The sequence below is a fragment of the Siphateles boraxobius genome, unplaced genomic scaffold (genome assembly GCF_051911475.1).
Source record: "Siphateles boraxobius isolate OS27281-9 unplaced genomic scaffold, OSU_SipBor_1 19, whole genome shotgun sequence".
In the NCBI taxonomy this organism is placed as follows: Eukaryota; Metazoa; Chordata; class Actinopteri; order Cypriniformes; family Leuciscidae; genus Siphateles; species Siphateles boraxobius.
The window spans coordinates 23,624,765-23,643,947 of NW_027508799.1; the positions used below are offsets into that span (position 1 = coordinate 23,624,765).

The window sequence follows — 19,183 nt, forward strand, 5'->3', positions numbered from 1 at the left end:
TGAGTCTCAAATTCTGTTGAGACATTCAGATTGTAGAGTCAGAATTTGGCGTAAACAGAATGAGAACATGGATCCATCATGCCTTGTTACCACTGTGCAGGCTGCTGGTGGTGGTGTAATGGTGTGGGGGATGTTTTCTTGGCACACTTTAGGCCCCTTAGTGCCAATTGGACAACGGCCTACCTGAGCATTGTTTCTGACCATGTCCATCCCTTTATGGCCACCATGTACCCATCCTCCGATGGCTACTTCCAGCAGGATGATGCACCATGTCACAAAGCTTGAATCATTTCAAATTGGTTTCTTGAACATGACAATTAGTTCACTGTATTAAAATGGCCCCCACATCACCAGATCTCAACCCAATACAGCATCTTTGGGATGTGGTGGAACGGGAGCTTCGTACCCTGGATGTGCATCCCACAAATCTCCATCAACTGCAAGATGCAATCCTATCAATATGGGCCAACCTTTCTAAAGAATGCTTTCAGCACCTTGTTGAAACAATGCCAAGTAGAATTAAGGCAGTTCTGAAGGCGAAAGGGGGTCAAACACAGTATTAGTATGGTGTTCCTAATAATCCTTTAGGTGAGTGTATTTACTATCCTCTGAAAATAACTCAACATACAGCCATTATTGTCAAAATAGCTGGCTACAAAAATGAGTACACCCTAAGTGATAAAAGCTGTACATCGTTTAACCATGCAAAGCCACACGTCCTATTTATCATGTTCATGTTTTTGTCTGCTTGACAGGACCATACAAATTGTATCTTGTATTAGAGCAGTTAGAATTTGTGCTTTGAGTACAATTCTCTCATACTGACCACTGGATGTTCAACATGGCACCTCATGGCAAAGAACTCTCTAAGGATTGGAGAATTAGAATTGTTGCTCTCCACAAAGATGGCCTAGGCTATAAGAAAATTGGTAACACCCTGAAAATAAGTTACAGTACAGGCCAGGGTCATACAGAGGTTTCCCAAGACTGGTTCCACTTGGAACAGGCCTGGCAAGGATCAATCAAAGAAGTTGAGTCCTTTACAGGTTGCAGAAGCGGAAGGTCAGCTTGTCAGTGCTCAGATACGCCTCACACTGCAACAAGTCGGTTTGTATGGCTGTCGTCCCGCCCGGAAGGAAGGCTCTTCTGAAGCTGACTCGCAAGAAAGCCCTCAAACAGTTTGCTGAAAGCAACCTGTCCAAGAGCATGTATGACTGAAACCATGTCCTGTGGCCTGATGAAACTAAGATAAACTTGTTTGCCTCAGATGGTGTCTAGCATGTGTGGCGATGCCCTGGTGATGAGTACCTATAAAATTGTGTCTTGCCTAAAGTCACTCATGGTGGTGGTAGCATCATGGTCTGGGACTGCATGAGTGCTGCTGGTACTGGGGAGATGAGCTTCATTGACGGAAACATTGATTCCAACATGTACTGTGACATTCAGAAGCAGAACATGATGCCCTCCCTTCAGAAACTGGGTGGAACGGCATGATAACGACCCCAAACACACTGCCAAAATGACAACTGCCTTGCTGAGGAAGCTGAATGTATCCAGTATGTATCCAGACCCGAACTCTATTGAGCACCTGTGGGGTGTCCTCAAGCGGAAGGTGGAGAAGTGGCAATGCTAGCTAACAATGGTGCTCACACAAAATATTGACACTTTGGACAGTTTTGACATGTTCACTTAGGGTGTATTCACTTTTGTTGCCAGCTATTTTGACAACAATGGCTGTATGTTGAGTTATTTTCAGAGGACAGTAAATCTATACTGCTATACAAGCAGCACAATGTCTACTCTAAAATATATCCAAGTTTAAGTTCTATAGTATTGTCCCTTGAGAAGATACACTACAACGTTTGCTGAAATGTGAGGGTTGTACTCACTTTTGTGAGATACTGTATATATATATATATATATATATATATGTATATACACAAATACATGTTTATATACACAAATACATACACACACACACACACACACACACACATATATATATATATATATATATATATATATACACATTATATACTGTATATATATATATAAATACATATATATACTGAACAAAATTATAAACGCAACACTTTTGTTTTTGCCCCCATTTTTTATGAGCTGAACTCAAAGATCTTCGACTTTTTCCATGTACACAAAAGGCCTATTTCTCTCAAATATTGTTCACAAATCTGTCTAAATCTGTGTTAGTGAGCACTAATCCTTTGCTGAGAAAATCCATCCATCCATCCAGGTGTGGCATATTAAGATGCTGATTAGACAGCATGATTGCCTCAGTGCCACAGATGTCACAAGTTTTGAGGGAGCGTGCAATTAGCATGCTGACTGCAGGAATGTCCACCAGATCTGTTGCCCGTGAATTGATTGTTCATTTCTCTACCATAAGCCGTCTCCAAAGGCGTTTCAGAGAATTTGGCAGTACATCCAACCGGCCTCACAACCGCAGACCAGTCCAGGACCTCCACATCCAGCATCTTCACCTCCAAGATCGTCTGAGACCAGTCACCTGGACAGCTGCTGCAACAATCGGATTGCATAACCCAAGAATTATGTCAGAAACCGTCTCAGGGAAGCTCATCTGCATGCTCGTCGTCCTCATCAGGGTCTCGACCTGACTGCAGTTTGTAGTCGTAACCGACTTGAGTTTGCAAATGCTCACATTCGATGGCGTCTGGCACTTTGGAGAGGTGTCCTCTTCATCCCACTCAAGAATCCCTGTTTTCACTGTACAGGGCAGATGGTAGACGTGTATGGCGTCGTATGGGTGAGCGGTTTGCTGATGTCAACATTGTGGATCGATTGGCCCATGGGGGTTATGGCATGGGCAGGCGTATGTTATGGACAACGAACACAGGTGCATTTTTTTGATGGCATTTTGAATGCACACAGATACTGTGACGAGATCCTGAGGCCCATTGTTGTGCCATTTATCCACGACCATCACCTCATGTTGCAGCATGATAATGCACGGCCCCATGTTGCAAGGATCTGTAAACAATTCCTGGAAGCTGAACACATCCCAGTTCTTGCATGGCCAGCATACTCACCGGACATTTCACCCATTGAGCATGTTTGGGATGCTCTGGATCAGCGTATACGACAGAGTGTTCCAGGTCCTGCCAATATCCAGCAACTTCGCACAGCCATTGAAAAGGAGTGGACCAACACTCCACAGGCCACAATCAACAACCTGATCAACTCTATGCGAAGGAGATGTGTTGCACTGCGTGACGCAAATGGTGGTCACACCAGATACTGACTGGTTTTCGGACCCCCCCAATACAGAAAAACTGCACATTTTAGAGTGGCCTTTTATTGTGGCCAGCCTAAGGCACACCAGTGCAATAATCATGCTGTCTAATCAACATCTTGATATGCCACACCTGTGAGGTGGATGGATTATCTTGGTAAAGGAGAAGTGCTCACTAACACGGATTTAGACAGATTTGTGAACAATATTTGAAATAGGCCTTTTGTGTACACAGAAAAAGTCTTAGGTCTTTGAGTTCAGCTCATGAAAAATGGGGGCAAAAACAAGTGTTCCGTTTATAATTTTTTTCAGTGTATATTTTTCATTCATGTTTACAGTATACCCCCGATATTTAATAAAAAAAATAAATAAAAACTCATATCAGGATTTTTTAATTTATATTTACAAAAGTTGGTGGCAGCTGAACTTTTTTTTAATTCAAATGTTCAGATTTACAGTGACAACAGCTGGAAATCCATTTAAGACAGAGAAAGAACATAATTAATAATAATAATAACATTTATGCCAGTCAGATACAAAGTAACAGTTTAATTTTATAAGAAAGTGTAAATATCACAAGTGTGATAGAACATCAAGAAATTAAAGTCATCCAGTTCTCCCCCATCTTTAAAATACAACTACAGACACCACTGTGTAACAAGGCCATTGTTGTAACAGAATACAGACTTCCAGAAGTCTCTTCTACACATCCAACTAACCATCCCTCATGGGAGGACACCCGTTAACTTCTTCATGAAGTTTGCGTTTATAAAGTAGGGCAAAGTTCTTCTGGGATGCAGTGATGCTGGGTGTTGTGACGCAGTCTATAGATCTGGCAGGCGAAGGTGTGGCTTCTTTTCCACGCAGCACAGTTTGCTTCTCGTTGACGTAAATATCTCTCAGACGTCCTGAATATAAAGCTTCGGTAATACAAGCTCAATACTTCACATGGCTGTTTCAAGGTAAAGCTTTAGAAAATCCATCATAAATAAGTGGCCAAAAAGAGTCTGTCAAACCATGTTGTTGCTTTCACTCATTTTGTCCACGTACTGGAGAAACAACAACAAAAAATTATGGAAGGATTAGGACACTTTCAAGGAAAAATGTATTTATATATATAAAATTGATATCTCATCTGGTTCATGGCACTTTTATCAATTAAAATATTCAGTGCACACAGAACGGCATGATTCATGCTCACACATGCAAGACAGAATTAGCAGTGACTGACCAAGATGGCTGTCTGTCCGCTCAGCCTTAGGAAGGCTTTAAAAGAACAACAAACACATGTTGAAAGACACTCACAAGAGCCTTTTTTCTCACATTAAGGTGAAAACAGGTAGTAATCCTGCTCATTAAAAAGTGTCTATCTAAATGCTTGTGTTATCTAAAACCTATGATGCCACTCAAATAGTGTCTATCTAGTAGATACACTACCGTTCAAATGTTTGTACATTCATGTTAATGTTCTTAATGCTCACCAAGGCTGCATTTATTTGATAAAAATTACCATAAAAAACAGGAATATTGTGAAATATTACAATTTAAAACCTATTTTAATAGATTTAAAAATGTCAAAAGCTGAATTTTCAGCATCATTGCGCATCATTACTTAAGGGTCAAATGACCCTTCAGAAATCATTCTAATATGCTGATTTGCTGCTCTAAAAACATTTTATTATCAATTTTGAAAACAGTTGTGCTGCCTAATATTTTTGTGATTTTTGAAAGTTAAATAGAAATCTTTTGTAACATAAATGTCTTGAGTCACATTTGATCAATTTAATGCATTCTTGTTGAATACAAGTATTAATAATAATAAAAAAAATGTTTTTATATAAAACAAAATATTTGAATATATTTAAACAACAATTTAACTTGTTTTCAAAGATATCCCATTTGATTTGTATTAGATTTTGTGGAAAAGCCTGTTAGTCTCATAGCTGCTAAAGCAAGCAAAAGCATTTAAAGTGAATTTGCATGTGTCCTAACCAGACGTGACATAACAAGTTGATAATCTGTCGGTCCACACTGACAGTGTAAATGCTAGCACAATCACATCCAATCAGAACTGATGACTGCTCATGTTTGTTACAGCTAACAGTGTTTTTTTATAACTTGTTACTTTATCGCACTGTGCCTGGTTAAAACACGTGTTAAATTCACTACAATCTCAGAGGATCCTTGCATAGAAATAAAAGCACGAGAGGAAAAAGTGCAACCGTGCACTCTCTTCTTTTATCACCCTGCTGAGTAAAACTTACCCCACTAATGAAGGGAAGATTCAGCATATATCCCAGCACAGGAATCCTCCTGATGAAGCCTACGACCACTGGAAAGAATCCCCTACACATGAAGAGAAGGACATACACCCAGATTTCATCAGCAATTATTTATTTGGGATCATTTTGAGATTATTGCCATTGATCTAAAATGTTAATTCCTCCTTTTCCCAGTTCCAAAATTGACAGAGAGACTACATGAATAATGTACATGTGGTCTCACTACATACAGTAGTTTAGGGTCCAATAGGCTTTATGCCCAGCTTCCCTACTTCCTGAACTTCAGCCAGCTCCTTTGTTTCCTGTCTGCCATTATTGGACAAACTGATTAATCCAGGTGTGCCTGATTATTGTTACTGAGGCCAGGCACACCTGGATTAATCAGTTTGTCCAATAATGGCAGACAGGAAACAAAGGAGCTGGCTGAAGTTCAGGAAGTAGTGCAGCTGGGCATAAAGCCAATTCTCACTATTAACTAACTATTAACTACGACTTTTACCTCAATAAACCCCTAATTACTGCCTTTTAATAGTCAGTAATGTAGCTGTTAAGTTTATGTATTGGGTAGGATAAAGGGATGTAGAATATTGTCATGCAGAATAATGCAATAATATGTGCTTTATAAGTACTAATAAACAGCCAATATCCTAGCAATATGCATGCTAATAAGGCAACTAGTTAATAGTGAGAATTGGACCCTAAATTAAAGTGTTACCGTACATTTTAATATAATTATATTGTGTGAAATAAGTGTTCATTTAATTTCCATTTTGTTGTCTCATTTATCTGTATATAATTATCCTCCTTCTGTCAATCTGTATTGGCATCAGCCATTTAAAAAACAGTTTAACTAATTAGCTACTAGTTATGTAGAATAATTTGCCTGGTTAAGGGCTTCTTAATCCTGTAAAAATACCTGAATAGAAGAAAGAAGCCATAAAACTCTAGAACGACCCCGACGATGGGCCACCCGATCAGCACCACCAAGACGCCTCCTAAGAAGAAGCTGGTGGCTTTCATTTTATGCTTCTGAAAGAAGAACCTGAATGTCCTCTCCAGCCCGATTACGAACGCCAGGCCGATAACAAACAGGATCTGAGAAGAATGAAGACAGAGAGACAGGTGAGAGAGAAAGATCTCTGCTTATGTATCGCAATCAACTCAACCTAACGTAATTTAAGCTTATAGCAAAACAACAGTAATATTTTTTGGTTGCTATTATGAAAGGACACTTAATAGCAGGAAAAAGCAGCATGAAGGATATTAACAATGTGTTGTAAAGAAACCGATCAGAAAGCATGCAAACATGTGTACATGAAACTATTTATGTTATTAACTGTGCGCAAGCAAAGGTGCACACACACACACACACAATTTAAATAATATTATTTAATAATAGTTAAGGAATACAAACACGTAAGTGTGAAATACATATATATTGGTACAATTAAATATTAGAATACAACTAATTTTACATACAATATAATGTAACACATAAAATAGTTACAATCTAATAATTAAAATATTAATGACAACATAATGGGGCCACTCACGTTTCCTATGGCAAGAAGGGCTTTATCGAAAAACAGGATCATCCCAAAGAACAGAAAAAATACCCCAAATCCTGTTAGCCCCATTCCAATTTCTGTTGAGAGAGGGAAAGCCATACATTATACTAATATAAAGATAATTAAATACATTTTAACAGTGTCAATTTGTATATATAATAATATATAATTAGCATTAATATGGTAATAAGGTAACAAAGGTCTCATTTGTTAGCATTGATTCATGCATTATGAACTAACAATTAATTTGTTACAGCACTTGTTCACATTTGTTAGTGATCATTTATTTATCACCATTTTTATCACTAGATAATTCTTTTTTTTCACAGTGCATTAACTAATGTTAACTGATACTACTTTTGATCTTAAAAATGTATTAGTAAATGCTGAGTATTGTTCACTGCTAGTTCATGTTAACTAAAGTAGTTAACTAATCTTAACAAAGAAACCTTATTGTAAAATGTTGCCGATAATATATATATATATATCATATTTATTATATATATTACAATGTCCTATGTATGAAATTGTTTAGATAGGATTGTTCTGTCTTAATTTAACTAGTCCCTGTCAACATTAAAACATTTTTTTTGTCTATTTCCAATGACTGTTTTATGATATACAATTTTGTATACAATATACAAAATGTTTTAACAATATGTTCAATGTCATCAAAATACACATGAGAAAAAAAGAGTTCACAATGATTGGATGAAAAGAACATGAGGGTAAGATATTATTATATCAATTTCATTCCAGTGTACAAATTAAATTCGTTCTACTTGCTTTCTTATTTACTGGATATATAATAGTATTAAGATACATTTTAAGTTCTTCCAAAAAACAAAAAATTGGTTTCTTGTTGGTAAACTTAACGTTACATTTATGGATATAACATTTGCAAAGAAGATCAATAAAACGTATAACAAAGCAAGCAGTATTTTTAGTAGGGTCAGAATCAAAGTATCCTAAAATAATGTATTTAAAAGTTATGGATCTATCTTGCCATCTTTAATAAATGTGTCTTCCAATGATTTTTACGTTAGACTTATTACTAGTGGTGTGATATCTGCACGCAGCTTCATTAGTATATAGTATATTTACTTATGTTGACAGGCGGAGTTATAAAAACAACAGGCTTTGTAGATGAATGCACTGACAATAGACAATGTCTTACGAGAAGCTGTCAGTGAGACAGGAAGTATTGTTCTTACTCTGGGAGTCGGTGAGGGAGATCATCTTTGCTGGTCTCGAGCAGCAGCTGCTGTCACAGGAGCGGCCCGGCCACGAGTACCGGAAACACTCACTCTCAACATCCGGAGAAACTTTAAACGAAAAAACTTTGTTAAATTAATGCATTTCGTATTAATTTAATACTTCGAAAACTACGTCAAAAACCCACTACGTATAAAAAAAAACTAAAGCATGTTTAAGACATTTACGCTCTAAAAATGCTGGGTTGTTTTAAACCCATATTTGGGTCAACTATGGACAATTACAACCGTTGGTTTTAATTTTTTTTAAATCGAAATTATTTGTTGTAATATTTTTGTATACCATCATTTTAACATTAGTAAATGCACAGAGACACAACTGTTTTATTTTGGATACTGAAAAGCTGTTTACTTCCGTGTTTACTGCGCCATCTGGCGATTTTTTTTTTTTTTTTTTACAAAACCACACTTTTTAAAATAGCGGAACTTTCTACATTATTCAAACCAGAGCCGTTTTTCTATGGCTCTGGTTCAACCTTTTGGACGTGTCTGTGTAATTCATGACCGTTCTTAGTTTATGACTTTTGTTTCATATGAGAAGATAAACGATCTGCTTTTTTGTTGTCATTTTAGGTGTCCATGAAGTGTCCTTTGGTGTTCAATTAAGCATTATACACCCAAACCCCATGTTTCTCTGGTGTATTTTATTTTAGATCAATTATTATCCATCACACAATTTTTTTTAGCATAGTCTTCGTATACCTCTGAAGTCTTATCTAAATGTAATATGTAGACTTAAATATTACTAGAAAATATCACCACAATGCCACAATAAAAATTGTATTTTGTATATATAATCTTTATTACATTGTAGTATAAAGAAGCTTTTAAAACATTCTTCCGTAATTTGTTTTGAACATCTGATTTTTATGTGCAATTCTCTATTTGTCCAACAATTTGCACTGCAAACATGTTGTATCTCAATAAATACAGAAAACTACATCAAGTTGCTGCAAACTGATGTTGTTTTAACTGGCAAACATATTTTACATTGGGTTTTAAAATATATTAATTAATAATTATCCAACAGGTAACAGAAAACCAATCAGGTTTAAACAAATCTAACCTGATTTAAGAGAGAGAGAGAGAGAGAGAGAGAGAGAGAGAGAGAGAGAGAGAGAGAGAGAGAGAGAGAGAGAGAGAGAGAGAGAGAGCAATGCAAAATGCAGAACACATCAACGTTCAAAACAAATGGGATTTAGAGGCACTATTTGACAATATATGGTGCATCTTGAGGGCTCTTTCCTTCATACCTTAGCAATAACACATACTATATATGATATGCTTGTTCTTAAATGTCCCTCCATCTTCAGTTAATTATAATTAGACGTATGATATTTCACTCAGGGCCTGGGGGTTTCTTCTTGGCTTCCACATCCTTTTTAAAGGCCTCGATTTTCTTTGAAATGTTGGGTACCTTGAAAACAAGTTATATTAAGCAATAAACAAGTTAGTCATTGATCACTAAACAGTAGAGCTGTACTCTATTTCAGGACCACCTGTTTATTACGTGGGATTTTATACAGATACAGACAAAATCAGACAGTTAACAATATAAAGTTAAATAAATATTATTTTTTACAACCTCGTAGTTCTGTGCCAGATACATGCCAACCACGTTCCCCAGAGTGAAGCCAAGCTGTAAAAACAAGATATAACAGATAAATACATTCTATCATATTGTAAAATATCCGGCTGTTTATTTTAACTAAATGTTTATTTTTATCTGAGAGATTCTAAGAGACTTCAGTTAGCTACGGTTAGCTACTTCATTACGAATTAGCAAGCTAACGTTACTAAACACATGATTACAATCACACAAACAGATCTAAACACTTACAATGAATTGCATCATGATTCCAGTTTTGAAATTATGGAAAAACTAAATAAAAGCGACACTGATCCCGAAAGTTAGGATGGTCGTTTGACACGGCTAGCCTTCAATTAGCTTCCTATTTCGTCAGCATGACAACACACAAACCGGAAGGAATATCCTTGCAAAATAAAAGGTCTTAAAGATGATTGGGGACAGAAAATGTTTAATTGAACTAAAACAAATTAAATACAGATAAGACTGTGATTCAACTATTAATATTATTTTTCACATATCCATAACATTTAAATTTTTAAAGTAATAACAAATAATTATTTTTTAATTTAATATGAAAGAAAATTTAAGGCTATGTCAGGTGAATGCAGATACAAATGTTTAAAATAAATATTAATTAGTTTTCACATTTTCTTTTATTATTTTTTTTAGTGCTTGTCACACTACATATATTGTTTTGTTCTTATAAGGGTTCTTACATACATCTGGAAAACAAACAATACATATTGCAAAATTGTTAAATTGAAGGTCTGTCATGTTTATACGAAAATGGCTTTCCAGACACAATGTCATTCATTCACTTGTCACACAAAAATAAATCCCAAGCAAAAAAAGGTTCTTGATAATAGGTAAAGTAAAGCTATCAACAATTTAATTATATAAGAACAGACATTATATAAGAAAATCCCCTTAATTTTTTTATAAACAACATTAATGAAATAAACATGCCTGTAACCAAAGCACAATGACATACAAAACTAACCCAAATGTTGATGTCTAAAGGGGAAAAAAAGGAAAACAAATAATCATGCGGTCATAATTATATTAAATGACACCACCAGGGCCAAAAATGTTTAATTGAACTATTGTTCAAATTTTCTTGTCAGAGTTCTGGATTCTCCCTCTTTAAGTAATTTCAAGTTTCTTCCCCTTTAAATTACACAGAAATTCAGACATTTTTTTTCCAAGTACAAATACAGTTAACAATTGTAATACAATACTTTCAAAAAATGTGTACCAAACACAAAGTATAATTTCACTTTGTCACCGATGGATTTTAATATGCTCCAACAAACATATTTTTTTATAATCTTAGAATCTGGGAATGGGATACAACATACACGGGTATAACAAATGCACACTCTCAAATGTCTGTAAATTGTTTATGTAAATATATTAGCCTCTTTTGGCTATGTCTTTAACAGCTGTATTATATATATATAAAAGCTTCTGCCTTGCACCTAAATAGTACGTAAGGACTGTATTTCTATTGCAGTAACACTGTCAAGTTAAAACTACAGTTAGAGAGATGCTAAAAATATTACTTGGAAACCAACATAGTTTGTTTGTAGCATTATAAACAACGAAAATCCATACTTTTTCATTTTAAGCACCATACCACATAGTTGTTTTTCAGTCGTCTTTGTACTGCAGTGAATCTCTAGAATCAATCATCAAATAACTCACTTGGGAACACATAAGTGTAACGTCTGGGTATGATAACGGGGAACAGATGAAGCATCCTTGTCTATTTGGACTCCAGTGGGCTGCTGGGTGAACACTGTGTGATCCCATTTTGCAGAGTTGGTGCTTGCGTGTTGGCAAAAAGTAGATTCTTCAGGATGCTGACGTAGAAAGGACCGTAGACCTTTTTGTTGAAGTTGACAAGGTTGACAAAACTGACCCCCAGTCCCATGAGCTCCTGCTGGATCAGACCCAAGCCTGGCGGGACGGGAGGGGGTGTCCTGTGAGAGTTGGTAGAGGCAAGGACCACCCTCAAGTACTGCTGTACCCTTCCCTCTGTGGGACAGAATAGGCACATTCAAATGATACAGGCTTCAAGGCAATATGAGTTTAGTACAAGTTAAGTTCAATCAATGACATTTGTGGGATAATGTTGATTACCACAAAATTGAAAAACATAATTTCCACTTTCATTTTCATGAAAAAATAAAGTAAAAAGCAAAAAACTGTTACATAGAGGCACTTACAATTGAATAAAACAAACAATTTATAAACATTAAAATATCCTTGTTTCAGCAGTTTAGCCTCAAAACGTGAACAATATGCATGTTACCATGATTTGTAGAGTGAGAAAAATGCATGCTAACGTTAAATGTGATTTTACAACTTATTATCAAACAGCTTTAACAAAATAATCAATGTAAATGCTTTTGTAAAACTAGAAGTTTTCACATTTCTGCTTTTAAATCCTCACCAACATTGGCCCCATTCACTTCCATTGTAAGTGCCTGACCATAACCATAGCCATGGTTTATGATTTTTTTTCATATTAGGAAACAAGGGAGGAGTCATAATTATTTGAGGAAAATAATATCACACTTCAATAAAAATTATTCAGCATTTTGTCTCATTTTCCAGTACAAATGTCTAAACGTTCTTAAATCAAGATACTTCAAAATAAATTGACTTTATGCATGAAACAAGAAAAAAAACATCTGCCAGTGGGATAAGAAAAACTTAATTCAAAGGAAGACAAGTACATTTTTCTCACCCCACTTGCAGATTTTCTTGTTTTAAGCAAAAACCCAACAAATCAAAACAAGACCAAAAGTCATTATACTTCTCAAGTAAATGTATATTGATTTTAAGAATGTTTAGATTTTATTGAGTAAGAAAGTGATTTTTCTGCAGTGCTGCAAATGCTATTGAACCCAAATATTCCTTTGAAATGCGTTTTCCTTACCAACAAGAGTGCGTATTGGGTTGTTTTCCTGGGTGATGTCACAGATCTGGCCCTTTAGAGTTGCCTGCAGTTCAGTCGAGAGGGCTGGGAAGTTTCTCTCAGCCAAAGACTTGCTGACCTCACAGCAGATCTGAGCGCTGACGTTACTAAGAGCTTCATTAAGGTTGAAGTCTCTGTAAGCCAATTGTATAGAAAAAGAAAGGTGACAGGAAAGATCTTTTAGATTGACACCTTCATAACTGCATTACATTTATGTAGAAGTATGTGTGGAGTAATTGCGTGCGTGTGTTGGCCTGAGCAGAGTTTTGGGGAAGGACACAGATCTGACGTACGCGCTATGCATGCCCTCCAGCAGCACTGCTGTCATCTTCTTAAGTCGCTCGACAAGAGCGGGCAGGCCAGACACGGCCCCTCCTATTGAGCTGTAGACTATCAGCAGAACAGACGCAACTTTTTGATACAGCTGAAGAGAGCGCTGCATCTCCTGCAACCTCAATTCATCCGTAATCATAGTCTGCAAGTGCAAAATACAGATCATAAAAAAGCTCTTAAAGATGCATTATGAATTTGATATCAAAGCTCAATATGATAACTGCGTGTTTGTGCTCCAACCTCAGGCAGAGGGCCCTTGCTCTCGTCCCAGGTCAGCAGACTTATGTAGGCAGTATTTAGCACCAGCGTTGGCCCTGGTAAGGGTTTGCTGCTCTGCTCAGAATTGCTGCTCTTCTCTTTTGGTGGCATGACTTGAGTGGCCTCCTCTATTGAGGATTTGATCCACTCAGTTGTGTGGTCCAAAGCATCTGGGGGAATTACAATGATGTATAGGGTTAAGAGGCCAGATGTGCAAAAACTATCCATTTAAATGAAAATTCTGTCATCATTTATTCCTCGTTCCAAACCTGTGTGACTTTGTGGAACACGAAAAGAAGATATTTTGAAAAATATGTTGTTTTGGACCCCATTGACTTTTATTGTACACGGTAAAAAAAATATTGTAATATTAACTGTATAAAAAAGCAAGTAAAAATGGCTAACAGTAAGTTCAGTGATGGAGATGGTATACGGAGAAAAACTAATAGATCTAACCTTGCATTTCAAGTCATTTTACAGTAAAATCCTGCAAAATGTACCATTTTTGGTTGAACAAATAAACGTATAACTGGCATTCCCACAATTCCCTGTGACACTTCACATTTGATGGTGTTTTTAATTTGAATAATTATACTCCTGCTTAATTATCAGTTATAAATTAAGATTTTATGTTCCATCTTATGGTTTTAAATTAATGTTTATTGCATTATTTTATGTGTTTGATCTTTGATTTATTGTGGCTTTTCTGTTTACCACCAGTTTTATTATAGTGGATGTCAGTATACGTTAAAAGTACATGGCCTTGTACATATACATTGAAAAGTACATGGAGCATGTGCTTGCTAATTCAGCAGAAAAAAGGTTATGGATATACCGGTATAAAGTTGTTTTTTTCTTTTCTGTAAATATGTTTAAATTTTTACCGTATCTTTACAGAATAATTTTGGCAACCACAGCTGCCAGTTTTATTCTGCTTACAGCGTATGGACAAAAACATTCGAAACATCTTCAAAACATCTCACACAGGTTTGGAATGACATGAGGGTGAGTAAATGACAGAATTGTCTTTTTTTAAGTGAACTATCCATTAAAATAATTTTCATCTCGGTTTAGTTTGTGGACTTACTGGGAGTTCTTTCCAGAATGCTCTGAAACTTGGCTCTCTCATACTCTACCGACTGCCTCTGAAGCTCTGGCCTTAGGCTCTGGATGGTAAAATTCACCATGTCCATTTTCATCAGGTCCAGCACCCGGAAGATCTCCCTTTTACAACACAAGTTGCCATTTAAAACTCAATGATTTTACCTCCGGCGAATGTTTGCATCAAATATGACTGTTAGTGAAGAGAACGCCATTACTGATGTGTGTCCCACATCAACCTCAGTTTCTGGGTCTCATTCACTGATAATTGCGTGGATCATTTGCATTTGTATGCACAGGACAACTTATCAAGAAGAATTCACAGCACGTTCTTATGCGCACAAATTTGTTCTTAACCTCGTTCTAATGTTAATACATTTGGAATATTCTAAATAGCATCTGAATGCCTGAGATGAGTCATTTAGGGCTTTAAATTGAGGGCACAACCTTTCCTTTACAACTTTTTGTCACTCTCAGCTATAATTCACCTTTATATGTGTGGTTAAATATATTTGATATGAAGCTTTTAACAATAACACCTTTATAAGGCAACCTTTAGTATGTGAGTTTTGCACATGCATGGTGTCAGTTGTTCCTGTTTTAATTGAGGACTCATGAATTGTTTATAAAAATGTACGAACTCGGATTTCATGCAAATATTTGTGTATGCATGGTTAGTGAATAGGACCCATTATTTGTCATGTTATTATTACCAACCAATAGGCCATAAAGTTCTATAGTTCTGCAAATGCATACAAAAAGACACCTCGAACATACTTGAACAGTTTCACAACATCGCTTGAGCTCTCCTTAAGCTTCTTGATTTCATCGTCTCGTACCGGCGCGCAGAACTTGCCCATAGTATTGATGATGTAAGACACAAGGCCCTGGATATCAACTGCATTGTTGGCAGCCTGTTGGCGAATTAGGTCCATGTCTAGAACCTCCATAATCTGAGTACGCAGCCGGTTGGCCCCAGGGTTAAGGAAGGACAGTAGGGTCTTTGATGATAGGAAAAAATAAGTGATCAATGATTCGTTTACCATCAGACTGTTTTTCATCATTGTATCAGAGTAAATGTGTAACCTACATCTCTAATCTCTTCCAGTAGTTTGATAGCGTGACCATACTCAGGGGGGTCATCGTTCAGCTCCGATTCAAGACAGTCCCAGAAGGCCCTGTGCACCATATCCTTAACTCTCTTCTCCAGGCTAGAGAAAAAAAAAAGTTTGGAATCAATTGTTTTATATTTATTAGGCATTTTATTTATTAAATATATTTATTTTAAATAATAAAAAAAGTAAAATGCTAAACAATGCTGCATACATTTTTTATTTCTTGTGTACGTTTTCTTGATCCCCCTTAATTCCCATCTATACCAAACATCAAGTGGGTCTCAGATCTGGAAATTATAAATGAGTTTAGTACCTGTTTTGAGGTAGATCTGGAGGCTCTAGGTGGAAGTTTCGGTTGACTACGATCTCATGAGCCAGGCTCAGATTAGAAAGGTCCCGGGCCGAGGCCATGACCTCGTCAAGTGTTACGGTTTTTGGTGGGCTGCCTGAAGACACAGTGGGAATACAGGTTAAAAGACAATTTATTCTATAGACTATAAACAACAACAAAAATATGTTTAGATGTTGATATTGTTAACTAAAACAAAATAATACAAATATCAGAAAAACTTGGACTTATTTCATTGCAGTTAGTTGGCAAAAGTTAAAGTTTAAGTACTAAATTGTTAAATCAGAACTAAAAGCTAAATTGAAAACAAAAACATGCAACAAAATGATATTACATTTTTTAAAATATAAATTCAAATAAAAACTGAAAATATAAAAATAAAAGCTACACCTACAGGAAGGAGAGTTGTGTTTGCTGGACGAATCGCTGGTGAAGCTCTGGCGGGAAAAGTCCACATCGCTAGACGAGGTCAAACTGTCGTACCTTCCCGATGACTCTGTGTCGCTGTTCTGCTCCTCACTGGCCACCGTAGATGTGGAAGTGGGACGTTCATCGTTCAGTGGCATTGTGAGTGGCTGCTGCGAATGCATTAATAAGGTATAAGGTAACATACTCAATGCACTGAATCTTGTGGCTAAAATGTGTTTTTGGGACGAGCTTGAAGCTGATGCTTTAAATGGGAAGGTTAGAGCTGGCACACTTTTGGTGCTGGAAATTCCCACAAGGACATTAAGCTACGTTGACAAAGAAGAGTGAATTTCAAAGTCTAGAGAAAAAATGGGGAACAAAAGGGCTCAGTGATATTCATGTGGGTATTCATCCACAAAGGGACATTGTATTTTAAATGTGATTCAGACGTTGACCGGTGCCGTCTCTTGGGTAACAGATAACGCCTGATAGCAGCGTGATCTTTAAAAGCAAACCTATCTCGTTACACTCCTCTGCCTTTATAGGCCCCACTACACACCTGTTACCTACCTGATGTAACCGAGAAACTGCTAGTCTTTAAGCTTATTAAATGTTGAGTCAGCATCAGGGAAAATACAATGCCCTTCATTAATTAATAAAATGCATTCGGATAAGCTTGTGACAAATCCTATTATGCACAATGCTTTGACAAAACTGATTGTTTAACTACGTTCCTTGTAATTACAAGTTTACCTATTGCTCATTTGGATTAATGCTATTACAACAGAAGTACAAAAGTGGTCTCAGACTCATAGTGGTAGGCAACTGTAAAACTACAAACATTCTCTGCACATTTTGAGAGTTTAAGGAAGAGTTCATCCAAAAATGTTCATCTTCATTTCCTCACCCTCATGTTGTTCCAAACCGGTATGCCTTTCCCTCTTCTGTGGAACACAATCTCAGTGACTATGGAACCTTGTTTCCGTCACTGAATAAAAAAAATACTTTTCATTTCGCAATTCTGACTGATAATGCTAACTGAATACATTAAAATTTGGGGGTGAACTGTCCCTTTAAAATACTTTTGTCCTTTAATAATAAAGTCACTATAATTTGCTGAAATGCTCACATTGTTTATTTAGTTTTATTATAATGTTAAGACCATAATGTCGACTTCACCATGCAAAATAGGGTAATACTTATATGAACTGGATATCTGTGTGCCTCAACGTGCCCCTGAATGGTCTCAACTCAAGTCTATAAAAATTAACAAATACCGGTACTTAAACCAGTGTTTGGAGCCTGGTTCCAATAGAAAGCCCAATGACATAACATGTTCAAGCCCTTCCATTCTTGTTGCTCCCAAAAGAGAGCATCTGTTTTGTGCATAGGGGAAAAATACTGCGACCTCCTCTTGTATTAGACCCGTTCAGTAGTTCGCATGGTAAAAACAGAAAGCCATGCACATGCACAACCTCAGCCAGGTTTAAATTGGGAGACACCGATAACAGCACCACTGGCATCGGTCACGGCTCGTGCAGATTTGGCCCCTAAAAGGAGGTGCAGTAAACAGCGCGACACACTGCGCTCAGCTGCGATGCACACGTGACCTAATCTTCAGCACACAAACAAGGGCAAAACACGAGCAGACTGTCAAAGCAGATGAGCAGCCGAACTGGACTTTCCAGATCACGCAAAACCCCTGTCCGTTTAAAGATGAGCAACGTGGATTTAGTAAACATTAACTTTATGGGTTGTATGTGAAATAAATAAGACTACGTCAGAGCGTCTGGTTATTTAGTAAAGCGAACTACGCAGCGACGTACGTGTTCCACTTGCGGTAATTTTCCAATAATGCTTGATTATAAACGCATAGTAATCCATTTGAGTAAATTATGTAAACATAACCATTGTCCACATCTTTGAATTTACCAAAAAATATAACTTATATAAACTCCAGACAAAATAAAACTAACTGTTATTTGTAACAATTACCTGAGTCAAGTCCCCGATAGTGGAGACTTGGCAAACAACAGTGGACAACCGAGCTTTTCTCGATTTGTAGATGAAATATATCGATACTCCTTCTCTGTGGGACTTTAAAGGGCTCTTTAAAATGACTTGACTTGTACTGTTTTGTGAAACAGGGATAATCTATTATTATGCACATATAGGGTTTTCGATGTTTTGTCTTCGATAAAAAGATTAAAGCTAATTTGAGAAATTCACACACAACCGGTAGAAAGTGAAACTAAATAAAAGAAAAAGAACAAAAAAGTTGCTTTATTTAAAAAACATTTTTTTCAATAAAACAAAGAAAGAATATCGACAATGTCGCATGTAACTAGACTGACGCGCACCCCCTAGTAACATATTGGTACAGCCCAGCTTGCATGAGCTTCTGTGTTTACGGATGTGACGTCAAAGTACATTAAATGCTTTGTTGTCAAAGCGAACTCCTGCACAAAGTATCAAAACATGAAACCCTAGTAAATTTGTTGTCTACGAATGCATGCGGCAGTTTTATCCGAACGCTTTGTTTCTGTTCTGATTCTATCGACAACGTTAAGCGAGTTCGATCTTTCGTTTGATCCCTCCCACCGAGGATTACGCCGATTTGTTATCGTTCAAAAGACTCAAAATCACTATG

At 36.7% G+C, this 19,183-nt stretch overlaps 3 protein-coding genes across 6 annotated transcripts; all 3 read right to left on the reverse strand.

Moving 5' to 3' along the window:
- Positions 1-3,647: 3,647 nt before the first annotated feature.
- golt1ba (golgi transport 1Ba) lies at positions 3,648-8,428 on the reverse strand. 2 transcript variants are annotated; one of them, XM_077234410.1, is made up of 5 exons: positions 8,336-8,428; positions 7,107-7,198; positions 6,470-6,648; positions 5,536-5,617; positions 3,648-4,320 (listed from the first exon to the last, which is right to left on the reverse strand). In XM_077234410.1, the coding sequence occupies exons 1-5, from the start codon at positions 8,358-8,360 to the stop codon at positions 4,282-4,284; spliced, it is 417 nt and encodes a 138-aa protein (XP_077090525.1). In that variant the 5' UTR covers positions 8,361-8,428; the 3' UTR covers positions 3,648-4,281. The 2 variants fall into 2 exon arrangements, with proteins under 2 accessions (XP_077090525.1, XP_077090526.1); XM_077234411.1 differs by lacking the exon at positions 3,648-4,320 and adding an exon at positions 4,503-4,537.
- Positions 8,429-9,173: 745 nt separating this feature from the next.
- On the reverse strand, positions 9,174-10,379 carry stmp1 (short transmembrane mitochondrial protein 1). The gene is made up of 3 exons (XM_077234414.1): positions 10,236-10,379; positions 9,981-10,034; positions 9,174-9,812 (listed from the first exon to the last, which is right to left on the reverse strand). The coding sequence occupies exons 1-3, from the start codon at positions 10,248-10,250 to the stop codon at positions 9,735-9,737; spliced, it is 147 nt and encodes a 48-aa protein (XP_077090529.1). The 5' UTR covers positions 10,251-10,379; the 3' UTR covers positions 9,174-9,734.
- Positions 10,380-10,620: 241 nt separating this feature from the next.
- tcp11l2 (t-complex 11, testis-specific-like 2) lies at positions 10,621-18,672 on the reverse strand. Of its 3 annotated transcripts, none has more exons than XM_077234422.1 (10): positions 18,529-18,672; positions 16,520-16,700; positions 16,090-16,222; positions 15,752-15,872; positions 15,439-15,662; positions 14,648-14,784; positions 13,543-13,730; positions 13,263-13,444; positions 12,931-13,103; positions 10,621-12,023 (listed from the first exon to the last, which is right to left on the reverse strand). In XM_077234422.1, exons 2-10 carry the CDS (start codon positions 16,689-16,691, stop codon positions 11,752-11,754), a joined length of 1,602 nt encoding a protein of 533 aa, XP_077090537.1. In that variant the 5' UTR covers positions 16,692-16,700; positions 18,529-18,672; the 3' UTR covers positions 10,621-11,751. The 3 variants fall into 3 exon arrangements, with proteins under 3 accessions (XP_077090537.1, XP_077090538.1, XP_077090536.1); XM_077234423.1 differs by having other exon boundaries at positions 16,520-16,703; positions 18,529-18,666; XM_077234421.1 differs by lacking the exon at positions 18,529-18,672 and adding an exon at positions 17,441-17,461.
- Between the last annotated feature and the right edge of the window lie 511 nt (positions 18,673-19,183).

Coding starts and splice junctions, on each gene's coding strand:
- golt1ba (XM_077234410.1), bottom strand. CDS start 8,360: ATGATCTCCCTCACCGACTCCCAGA. Junction 6,649..7,106: donor CCCTTCTTGCCATAGGAAAC/GTGAGTGGCCCC, acceptor CATTCTTCTCAG/ATCCTGTTTGTTATCGGCCT. Junction 5,618..6,469: donor GGCTTCTTTCTTCTATTCAG/GTATTTTTACAG, acceptor CTTCATGTGTAG/GGGATTCTTTCCAGTGGTCG.
- tcp11l2 (XM_077234421.1), bottom strand. Junction 15,873..16,089: donor CCAGATCTACCTCAAAACAG/GTACTAAACTCA, acceptor TTTTTTCTCTAG/CCTGGAGAAGAGAGTTAAGG. Junction 13,731..14,647: donor CATTCTGGAAAGAACTCCCA/GTAAGTCCACAA, acceptor TAATTCCCCCAG/ATGCTTTGGACCACACAACT.
- stmp1 (XM_077234414.1), bottom strand. Junction 9,813..9,980: donor ATCTGGCACAGAACTACGAG/GTTGTAAAAAAT, acceptor CTTGTTTTCAAG/GTACCCAACATTTCAAAGAA.